Source organism: Rattus norvegicus, chromosome 13, assembly GCF_021556685.1.
Source record: "Rattus norvegicus strain SHRSP/BbbUtx chromosome 13, alternate assembly SHRSP_T2T, whole genome shotgun sequence".
In the NCBI taxonomy this organism is placed as follows: Eukaryota; Metazoa; Chordata; class Mammalia; order Rodentia; family Muridae; genus Rattus; species Rattus norvegicus.
In genome coordinates this window covers 69177065-69189235 of record NC_141546.1, presented here as the reverse complement: position 1 = coordinate 69189235, position 12171 = coordinate 69177065, and the positions used below count along the sequence as shown (strand labels likewise).

Below are 12171 nucleotides of genomic sequence, written 5' to 3'. Positions count from 1 at the left end.
TTAAGCAAGATGATCTAGTTGAGTATCAGTGTGGCTTTCAAACAACAGGCTCCAATCACTACCACCAGGATGACACATTCTGCCAGAGACCCTTCTGCTGCTACCTCCAAACCATCTTGCTCCAGAGAGTACCTCACTGGAACGTAGTCCTTAGGAACCCCCGTCCCCAACCGCATAGCTCCTTGTACATAGCAGATGTGATGATAACGTTTCCGATATACACAAGTCTCGCACAGTAGGGAAAGAATTCCTGGAATTAGGCCCTGACAGAATGAACTGGGAGAGGAATGGGAGGAGAGTCTCACAAATTCCTAAAGCAAGATACTCTCTGAAAGTGGATTTGGCCATTTCAGTTGGATTCCTTCCTCTGGGTGAGGGGAACAGGGCCTGCCCACTCTGCTCTTGCCTGCACCCCCTTCTCTGACTCTGTCTCCCCTGCGCTCCTCATCCTCCTAGAGCCTGTTTGCACTCTCTCCCTGCTCCTCCTCATCCCTTCGATAAGTTGGACTTTCTGCATGTTCAATCATGTGCTGGCAAATTCCATCTTTTAAAGACTCAAAAAGGGGGCACCAGGATATATCTTTCAAGTGAGATGAACAGAGCCAAGTCTCTCCCCCATCTTTCCATTGATGTTGGGGGCATTTGTGGGATAAGTAGGAAATAGAGAGCACCTCTCAGGGAGTGGAGCCACCTCTCAGAGCTGACTCTGTTCCCTAAGTGACTTCTTGAAGTCACTTCCCTTCCCTCTGGGAGATATTCATAGCACTCCCCATGGGAGGGGGTTCTAAAGAATGATTAGCAAATCCCCTTTCCTTGGAATTTGGCATCTAGGATTCTCTAGGTAAAATAGCAGCAAATGAGCTTTAGTGAGAAGCAGGGAAACCCAGGGTGGGATGGGGATGGGGAATCCTTGCCCTTCTTTTCTGTCTGTGCATTTAACCTCTACACTTTCCTTCCCTTTTTATTTTTAAACCAAGGTGTCTTTCAATATATTTGGTTTTTGCCTGCTCTTTCTCTTTTCTCTTCCACACAGAGGTTGGTCCTGATGAATATGCCAGTGGCTGAGGACATGACAGTCCATTTCACCTCCACACTTATGGCTCTGATCCGGACAGCTCTGGACATTAAAATCGCCAAAGGTCAGATTAGCAGGGGAAGGAAGGAGGGTTGCACTCTATGCTATAACCTGTGCAGCCTGCTATAGGAGGGAGTTATCTGAACTTCTGTCTCACCAGCCATGCTCCTGATAATGCCGTGACCTGGTTTTACCTCTAACTCAGTAGCTTGAAGACTTGCCCTATCTCTGGTAAAATAAATGACTCTATATCCCATGCCTGACATGTCCTAGCATTTCTAGGAATATTTGTTGAGCATAGAAATTTTAATTCTGTAATTTTTTCCATAAAGCATCATTTCTTCAAAGTCTTAGGAAGCTTCTGTAGCAGATGCCAACAGGGTGGACCCTGCAACACTTTGCCCATCATGATTGCTAATTCAGTGGTCTGAGAGAGAAACAGTCTATGGTATCTATACAGACCTTTAGTCTGCCTTCTCCTGCCTTTTTAAAAATCAGGTCACTTAGACCGTACAGTCAGGGTCAATGGAAGGAATGATGTGTATTAATGAAGCAGGAGTTCTCCTTATGGATGTCTTCATTTACCTCTCTGATGTATTGAGCACCCAAGAGGCTGTTAGAATCAGTAAGGAAGCTGATCTTGGTCTCAGCCTCAGATCACTGGGGAAGAATATGCCTGAGTCACTGAAAATAGGAGCCAAAGTGTATTCTGCTTCCTCAGCAGAAATGCTGGCATTGCCAGATCTTCTGTCACTCAGTGCCAAGATTTCCTCTCGTTATGTGAGGTGCCATGCTGATTCAGCTTCTACCCCCACCCACTCCCCAGTCTTGGTCGTCATTTATTCTGTGCCTGTTCCGATTGGGTTATTAATCGTTTATCTTATTCTAGGTGGTGCAGACAGACAGCAGCTAGACTCAGAGCTACAAAAAGAGACCCTGGCCATTTGGCCTCACCTGTCCCAAAAGATGTTGGATCTGCTAGTGCCCATGCCCAAAGGTGTGGTGGCTCCTCCTTCCAAGTGTGCTTGTCACTGTGGCCCAGCATGACAAGGCCACATCTTTTAGAGAAACCAGAATGATCAAGGTGATAAGGGAAGGTCACTCCTTTACCATTAAACAACTAAGTCCCCAATTTCTAAAGTACTTTTAGTCATAATTAATTGAAACTAACTTTATAACTAACTAACCGGTCATTGCTTTTGTGAATGAAATTTCTCTGGGTGCGTAGCTCTCTTCCTCCACATAAGACTGTTCAGTAAACCTGTGTGCATTTGGGAAAATGTGTTGTTACTTAGACATGAGTATCTAAGATGGTAGGAGGTGGTTCTTACTACTGTCTTTCTTACCATCCGGTACTGTGAGCACTGCCTTCATTGCATGGGTCCATTCGCTTTGCGTCCTTTGAGCTTTAATAAACAGTAGATGCTCAAGTGGCTGAAAGGGAGAACCCACTTTGGAGAGTAGTCAGGAGAGCTTATGCCCATCTGTGTCCTCCCTGTTTATTCCCATGCTCCACTTGTGCTTCTAGCCTCTGACCTGACTGTGGGCAAGATCTATGCAGCAATGATGATTATGGACTACTATAAACAGAGTAAGGTAAAGAAACAGAGACAGCAGCTGGAAGAACAGGTAAGGGCCATTGAGAGCCCATTGGATGGGTCATGAATAAGCATGGATTTCTAGGGGACAGGTTGCATGTATCCCTACAACATACCCTAAAAGGTGCTAAGGGGTTTTGGGAGTTTAAGAGCTCTATAGTGAAGTTGGACTAAACTCGGTGAACTAAAAGGTTAAAAGAGTCAAGCAAGGAATCAATCTTCTCTCTTTGACACTCATGTAAGTTGCACCTTTCTCATAGCAATCATAGTCATGGGAACTCTTTGTCTCTGCACAGAAAAATGCACCCATGTTCCAGCGCATGGAGCCCTCCTCACTGCCTCAGGAGATCATTTCTAATGCCAAAGCCCTGCCTTATCTCCAGCAGGACCCTGTTTCTGGCCTGTGAGTAAAACCACATGAAGGGTCCACAGGACTCCTGTTTGCATTCTGCCACCATGGCGGCAGGCCCAGGAATCATACTTGGAGCAAGTTCCTTCCTGAGACTGACTGTCTCAAAATGGCTCGTCAGCAGGAGTAAGGGGAAAAAATAGGCCCAGGCATGTGTAACGCTGCAACCAGCATCACAGACAGTAGATGCAGCAAAAGGCTGGGGAGCAAAAGGTGCTGACTCACATTATAATATACTAACACCTTATCTATAGTTTAGTTGTGGAGAATTATCATCTCTCTGGGGTTTACTTGTTCTTTCTCAGTGGATCTAGCAGCCTGGATGCTATGATTGCTGACCATAAGGGGGAAAGAGAAAGCAACAGTCACTGGATTCTTTGCCCATAGGGATGACAGTTCTAGCCATACTATTTGCATATCTATATATATATTTTTTTTTCAAATAAACAGACAGGGGCTATGAAAGCAGCACCTAAGTTTTTAAATCAGTTAATTCTGATTCTAGAGGCTTTCTACTACATCGTATACTCTCTAATTGCCAAAAGAACCTTGTAAACAGAAGCAAACATTCAAACCCTTAATGGCAGAATGGTCTAGTGCTTCTAAGGCTTACCTATTGGTTGACTGTTACAACAACTGGTTGAACTCTCATAGCATACCTAGCACATTACATCATTGTTCTTTGGTTGTTACAAGTGGGGAGTGGGAGCCAAAGGAAACACGCTCCTCTTCTCATTGGAAATGAAGTTTTGTGGTTAGGTTTAAGCAAGTCTTGCTTGTAGAACCAGGAATCATTAGGAAGGACAATTTCACTGATGATCAGGAAAGGGATACCCAGGGTTTGAGAATGAGACTTCCATTGCAACACTATGGGGAAGTGTTCATACCATTCATTACTTTCTGACTAAGAACTCTGTTCTTGCAAATCATTTTCTGCCTTCATAATCTAAGAAATTTAAAAGAGAAGAACAGGCCCAGGGTTATCTTTACAAACAATTTGGTATGATCAGACAACAGTATTTGGATGATCTGGGCCTCAGAAAACAAGTAGAAATATATTTTATTGCTCTATGGAGGAGAGAGAAAAGGTATGACTAGAGAAACGAGGTCTCCTCACTGCAAGGCTTTACACTTTTTTTCGTGAGTCCTTGGTCCATTAATGGAAGATACCCCTTGGCCCTTGCATCTAACTCTCTGTTTTGTCTAGAATTCTATATAAACCAACCCACATCATGAGATCATCACTCTGGCTTTTCTTCCATATGTTTATAGATTCAAGTTACTCATTGATTTTTTTCAATATTTGTTGAGAATAGATTTGGCCTTAGCATTGGGTCGGGCATTGGAGATATTAGTGATCAGGTCAGAATCCCCAGGGATACAAAGCTGGAGAAGGGAAATTATAAGAGTGATAGATTAAATATTGGAGGTAAGAAAATGTGATGTCATGGAAATGAAGCCACTTACCTCCTTGGTAAGGGGTATTAAGGTATTCCTCAAGGAAGAAACATAGAGACCCAGAGGCAAGTTCCTCAGAAGGTAAACTATGGTAAGCTAAGGCATCTATGAACTACAATTGGAGTAGAACATTCAGGAAAGGTGACTGCTGCCGTGTTTGGAGAGCTACACAGTGACCAGTCCTAAAGGTCATTCTAGGCCATGATAAAGAAGTTAACCTTTTTTGTCTTAAAATAATGGGCCTTTATGTTTCAGAGTGACATGATTAGATTTGTGTTTTGCAAAATTCATTTATGAATTCAATGTAGATTTACTGGATCAGAGGGGGAAATTCTAGGGAAATTCTAAATTTAGTAACTTGGTAGCAGTGGTTTGAACAAGCAAGGTAAGCAGGGTATTTAATAGGTAGAATGGATATGATTTAGGAATAGGTTTACTATGTAGTGTAAGGAAGGGAGGGAATCAAGAAAATCCCTGTGCTTTCTAGTTTAAGCCTTTGGGTGGACAGTGCTACAGGCTGGTTCTTCAGAACTATCTGTGTTTTGAGAGCCATGCACTAATTTAGAGAGTGCTTTGGGGTTACAATGGTAACCATGGGAAACAGAGCTCCCTCACCACACATCCACCAAGTGAGCTTATAACCAGAGAGCTGGGCCTTAAATGAGAAAACTGGCAGGGAAACGAGTTGTGATTTTCAAGTATGACTGTGATAAATTCCAGAAAGAAAAACAATGGCATGAGATGAGGGCATTCAAGAGTTCTGACAGAGATCAAAGCTGTTTTCTTAAGGAAATAACTTTTGGTGTGAAGACTCCAGAGTATATGGAAAGAGTTTTGTGGGAAGTAGATGTAGCCTGGCTGTAATTATATTTAGCAACCTTATAACAGTCTATGCATGGAATTCTGGGAACAAAGGACAGGCATGCCAGAGGAAGCTGGTGAGGTAGGAATAAGAGCATGGGAGAGGCCATTTTTAAAGTAGGTTGTTACTCTGAGTTCCAATTATTTAGCACCAGGTTGTTGTTTCTAAGGGTCCTGTCAATATCTTTTTCTGCTTTTCTAGCAAAATGCCTCAGACTAACAGGTTATAAAGAATAGAATTTGTATTTCGATGATAATGTTGGGTCTTGGGAAGGCCCAAAGCATGGTGCCTGTATGTGGTGAGGGCCCTTTTTGTTTTATCATATTGTGTGAAGAGACAGAATAGCCTTGCTAACACAGATACCTGGGTCTTTTTGTGATGAAGACAGTAGGAAATGTACTATGGGAGCTCTGCGCTCATGGCCTCATCAGTCCTAATTATCTTCCAAATGTTCTACTTTCAAATAACTTCAGTAATGGAATTTCGAACACATGAACTTTGGGGAGGTCTTCTCCACTGAGTAAAGAGTTAACTGTTCTCTATAGAACTCATGGGGGCCATATGCTATACTCGCAATGTCCCTTTTGTTTCCTCGATTTTCAGGAGAAGGCACAGGAGTGAATGGATGGATGGATGGATGAATGAATGAATGAATGAATGAATGAGTGAATAATGGATGACATCTAGACAGATAATGTCAATATGAATGACTCTATGGGAGTTGTAAAACTCAGCTAACACTCTCACTGTCAGGGGCCCCAACAGCTGATTCTCTCCTGTCCAAATCTTCTCACTCAATGCTAAAACTAGTATGATTGTGCCTATAGATTGTTTTAAAGTAAGTAGCAAACTTTGTTCACTCCTCTAATTTTCTATCAGATACAGAGTTTTCAGCAGTAGACTGTTAAGAGAAGAGCCTCCCTAGGGAGGACACTGATACTGGAGAGATGGTGTGTCATCTTATGGCCCACAACTTACAGAGAGTAGAGCTGCATAGCCCTGGTCTCTGCCCTCTTTCCCCAGAGTCATGAAGGCTTGCTTGCATTCTTGCGTAGGTCAAAGAAGACTGCTGCTGCATTGGTAACAGTGAATGGCAACAGAAACCAATGTTTCAGGGAAGGCCAGCTGTCCTTTTCTTCTAACCAACATCATGGATAGGATTGTATAGGAACTGCTGAACCAAACCGGTTTGATAGCAATCGACTATCTACTGTGCCACTCCTCATATATTTCACTCAGCAGTGTTTTTCCCTACCTTGTCATTTAAATCTTCTCCCACATAGCAAGCAACATGGGGGGCTTTGCTTCTCAACCATCACCTCAAAAGTCATCTTCCAGTTCCTAAACCATCCGTGACAGTGGACAGCACAGAGAAACCCTTTAGCAAATGTTCATGGAACTGATTTGGCTAGAGTTGAGCTTAGCCATGGATGCTGGCACAGTAAAACCATTTTACTGAAAGTGGAGTTTTTTTTTTAAAGACTATGACTGCTTAATATTTAAACAAGCTGTTCACTGTTTAAACTCTGGCATTTTTCTGCCCAATGAGGAAACTCAACAGAAACAGGTTTACAATCTAGCACTGGTCCTCCATATGGCTGAGTGTGACAAATGATGTCATTTGTCACAGATATGCTGGTCGCCAGCAGAATGATGAATGATTCCAAATGCAGGTTGAAAACACCAGTTTCTATGTTTTCTTATGCTTTCTTAAACATCTTCTGTTCTAAGACCAGCCACCTGCAAGTCAACAGATTTATAGACCAGCTAAGAGTCCAGGGGGTAGCCCTTGCAAGGAGGAGGTCTTCTACGGGATGGGACTTGCTACTGGAAGTTGTGGCATGACTTTTTCTGTTTCTCATTACCTCTGGATTTGACCTTGCTTTTCAGGAGTGGTCGGAGTGGATACCCTTCAATGAGTCCACTCTCCCCTCAAGAAATATTCCAGTTGGCTTGTATGGACCCAGCGGATGATGGACAATTCCAGGAACAGCAATCGCTGGTGAATGAACGAGTACATGACCTCAGAAGTATCTCCTGATCCCTTTCACCCGAATTTTAGCCTCTTCTTACCTAGTTTTTCATGTTCACTGAGAATGTTCCCTCTTAAGGTTTCAAAGTCCCGGAGGGCTCGTCTCTCCTGTGGAGACATATTTATTCAGGTTAAGCCCTTTTAATTGACCAGATATTGAAGCAAATATATAAAATCTTGCCTATGATGGAAAGCTTTAAGGCAGTCTGATACAATGAGTGGTATCTAGCATAGTGTATGCTATACTACCAAGTGCTGCTCATGGGAATATGAGAATGTTTGTAGCATCTTTGGGTGAAGCCTACCTCTTCTAATACTTAGTGGCTACATCTGCAACAATGACTAGCTGCTGTCTGATGGGACATATAGAAGACTCCACCACTTTTGTTATGTGCAGGCTCAGGTAGATTCCTTCTCTTCAGTTATAATTTCACAAGGTCACATACATTCCAAAAAGCCCCTAATGTCCTTTTCCTGACCCCAAGATAAGTCTTCCATTAGTCCGGATGGTAAATTTTCTGAGAACCCTAATGAGTCCAGTTCAACCTTAGAGAAGAGAGCACCAGTTAAAAGTTTGGGCTTTACTGATTTGTTGATTGCCAAACTAAACAACTTTGCAGTTATTCCTAGTTTTGGAGCCATGAGTTCTGAGTTTCTTCCCAGGCCTAATTGGATTGGATAGAGTAAGACAAAACCTAGCTTTTGCAAATGTCTATACAGCCAGCCAGCCTTAAGTGAACGGAGCCTTATTCCTTGACATTTATTGGTGACCTTTTTCCTCTCTTTTGTCTCATTAACCCTTCTTGCCACTACCATATATCCAAGAACCAGGGTGGATGATGATGATGATGATGATTTGTGTGTGTATGTGTGAATGCACATTTGTATGATAAAGTAGGTTCTCCACATTGAGGAGCAGCTCAACTTGGTAATTCTGTCTTCTGTGGCTTCTGAAACAGAGGATCATGCATAGTTGTATTGGAAAGACAGCAAGGTCAGATATCCCTGGAATACTGAACAACCTGCTCAAGGATGTTCTTGGGAGGGTGGGTAGAGTTTCTGACAATAATTACCCTCTTCCCCTAACTGTTTTAGCACTCAGATCTAGGAACTAAGGATATGGATAATTTGATTCTGAAAATTCTTCTCAGCACTTTATGCCTGGACAACCGAGTTGATAGGTGTGATGGAGAAAAATCTCAATAATGTGTCTTTCCCCCTACTCCCAGATACACTTTATTACCTCATCCTTTCTGTGGGGTTTCCCAGGCTGAGAGGTAGTGCCAGAACTTTTCAGATTTGTGTTCATCTTGTCAGTGCCAGTGTCTGTAATTTAATTCAGGTGTCAGCCATGCTACACACTCACCACTGTCTACTTCTGCCCATCCCTCTGGGTCCCTGCTCCATGTCCTGAGGCGTGGCCATGATTTGTGTATGTGCATATAGAGTGTGTCTCACGCCGCCTGACACCTGTAGAATGTCATTGCCACATCTGTTTGAAGTTGGAAGTGTGTGCCACATTATCACATGTACTACAAATGCTGTGGCTTCCTCAAGTGCACATATCACATGGCCTGGGGAAGGTCCTCTTCCCAGCCACACCAGTGATCATCCATCCATCCTAGGTTTCCCTTTCTTTGAGCACTGACCTACTCATGCAGTATATTTTAGGGTATAAATAGCTAAGTATAAAACAACATTTTTTTCCTAGAATAACCTCCAGATGTCAAAGATGTTCTTTGATCTCTGTGTGCTTACATAAGTAGCTTTAATATTTATACAATTATACAAGTTATCTTCATGGTAACTCACATTCTTGAACTAGGAAAATAACAAAGAAGTTTGAGAAGCAACGCACTCCTAACTAACCTTGTAACACTTTGTAGAGGCACATTTTAATACAGTAACATCAGGCACATGTATGGCTGGTGAACAGTTGGAATGTGATGAGTCCAAATGACATGTAATAATTACTTTTAAAATGAGGTAATCTACATGTTGATGTGATAATATTTGCATCTATAAAGTTAAATAAAAATACATAATTGAATTTTTTAATGATCACATATCTAATCATAAAAGTGGTTTTTGCATTAAATTTCTTTTGAACTGAACTAGGTAGTTCTGACAGATGATTACCCGCTGCTTTAATTATAAACTCTTACCTAATAAACTCATAACACATTTTCTCTTAGATAATTAGTGACTTTAGTTCAAATCCTGATGAAATGATTCTTCAGAGAATAATGGGTAATAATACCCATTAGAAGATATATTTCACCTATGTAAAGTATCCAATGAGCATAAATGTTTGTTCGATAAAGCTGTAAAACCTGAAAAGTTGTCTCAAAGATGGCCTTCACCTCTTCAGTCCACTTAGAGGCTTCTACTTGAGATTCCTAGCATCACACATGTAAAATTATGCAGTGTGTGTTCACACACATACACCCACCTACAAGTAGGCCTCATAAATATCAGTCCTCCTTCTAAGAGCCATTCAGTGGGAGCTGAGTCATCCACTGGAGGTGAGAGGCAACCAGATGGAACCCACAAGCTTGGCTGTGTGTTTATTTCCAGGAGCCAGAGGTTAGTGAATTAAAAAGTGTGCAGTCCTCTAACCATGGCATCTACCTTCCTCCGGACACCCAGGAGCATGCGGGATCTGGGAGGGCATCCTCTATGCCACGTCTGACTATGGATCCCCAGGTAAAACTCAAACACCACATACCTTGTGCAGTGGCATTCCAGGCTTTATTAGGTGGGTTATGAAATACCTGAGATTTTCAGGTAAGCCCTGAACTTTCCTTTGCCCCTTAACTACACACAAAGCCTAGTTCATGAACCATCTCTGAAAAAGTTTTCTCTATATTGTGTTTTAAATAAATCTTGCCTTCAAATGTCTACTCAGCAAACTAGCATATCTTTTCCTGCACTGGGTTAAGCATTCTCAGGACCCAACCAGCCAAGCAACAGGCGTTTTTCTCTATGTATTTTCCCAGCCTTTTCTCTTTCCTTGCCCCCTCGGCACATGAGTTATTTGTACACACCGCTCTATGTCAGGACTGTCTTATCCAGTGCAGGCCACGCCTCATTTGTCTGTTTTCTTAGCTTCTTTGTCTGTCTTACATCAAGTTTTGACAGAGACAAGAAGTTTTTGTGGATCTGTTCTAACACCTGTGGCAATCCAAACCACCAGAGTTTGTGGGGGTAGGGTGCTGGGGGATGGTAATGGCAGGAGGGTGGCACTTTCTTAGTGGTTAAGTTGCAAGCTTGCCTGGGATAGGAGGCTCTAAGGCAGAGCCTTGTCTGTTAAATAAAAAAAAAAAAGTGTTTCCCTCAGAATATAGTCTCTTGGACAATTGCTGTCACCTATTTCAAAGTGACTCACTATTTACAGCAGGACCTGACTGAGCATCTGTGGTAGATAGTTCTATGAGACATTTACACAGTGCCTGCCCACATTGCACAGTAAGTGGACTCATCTGGTTTTATTCATGAAAACAAGGAGACAATCCAAGCCACTCTTAGTGACTGTTAGCTTACATAGGACACCTTTCCCTGATTAGCCTCTGTAGTCAAGGTTTTTGCAAGGGGGGTTCAAGGGAGGTGACAATTTCCAGGGGTTAGAGCTCACTGGTCCCAAGAGTTTCAGTCCCACGTCTGGATCTTCAGACCCTTTCGATAATTAATCTAGACTTTGTATTCCTCTGGGGTTTTTTTCCTTTCTAGGTGGTAACAGACCCTAGCTCTATGCGACGTTCATTTTCTACAATTCGGGATAAGCGTTCAAATTCCTCCTGGTTGGAGGAGTTCTCCATGGAACGTAGCAGTGAAAACACCTACAAGTCACGACGCAGAAGTTACCATTCCTCCCTGAGGCTGTCAGCCCACCGCCTGAATTCTGACTCTGGTGAGAGGGTCATTTTTGGCATTTATCTCTTTTTCTTAGCAACTGATGGACCTGGTTTTTGGAAGGATCAGAAATGACTGGAACATAATTTAGATGAAGACCAGAGTTTAAGAAAGTGAATAAAGGCCTGGAGAGATGGTTCATGCATAAAGAGCTTGCTCAAGTGTGAGGACATGTGTTCAAATCCCTAGAACTTACATAAGACTGGGGGACAACAGTACATATCTATAATCCCAGTGCTCCTCTGACAAGATGGATCCTGCTATTACCACGTATGCAGCTGTTGTCTCTAAAGTGGCACTGCTCAAACTTGGCAACACATAACGGAGACCAAGTCCTCTGGCCTCCACACACTGTGGCACACCTGTGCTCATTCTGCCTACACACAAACTGAAAGACGAACACTCCTAGTCAAAATGATTGCTCTCTCTGAGTATCATTCTGAAACCGATCCAAGCCCCCATATTCGCCACAAATGCCAATGTGATTAATCAAGTTTTTCAATTATCCTTTTACAAAACAAGAGATTCCACAGGAATCTGCACCCTCCCCACAAAGGCTCTGCCACCAACTCCAGTTTTACCCACACTAGGGTTCGCTTAAGGCCTCTCTGTTTTACTGTTTTTGAAGCTGTTAGAAATCACTCATCTCATTCCACTTACTTCACAAGATGCAGAAATCAAACTAGAAAACCAGTGATCTTCCCCATATTGAGAGCCAGGGACCGCAGCATGAAGACAAGAGTGGAGATCCTTCAAGTTAAACCCCTAGGTTCTCACCCGAACATTACATTAAGTGTGCTAGCATTTCATTCATTGAACCCTCTT

The 12171-nt window shown here is 42.6% G+C and overlaps 1 protein-coding gene across 2 annotated transcripts in view; it reads left to right on the top strand.

Annotated features, from left to right (window-relative positions):
• Positions 1–12171, top strand: part of Cacna1e (calcium voltage-gated channel subunit alpha1 E) — a 484040-nt gene that overhangs the window by 460946 nt on the left and 10923 nt on the right. For both annotated transcript variants that reach the window (XM_087581477.1, NM_019294.3), the window contains 7 exon segments: positions 1034–1139; positions 1965–2072; positions 2604–2704; positions 2970–3076; positions 7293–7404; positions 10012–10140; positions 11164–11344. In XM_087581477.1, the coding sequence (XP_087437603.1) occupies positions 1034–1139; positions 1965–2072; positions 2604–2704; positions 2970–3076; positions 7293–7404; positions 10012–10140; positions 11164–11344 (844 nt within the window).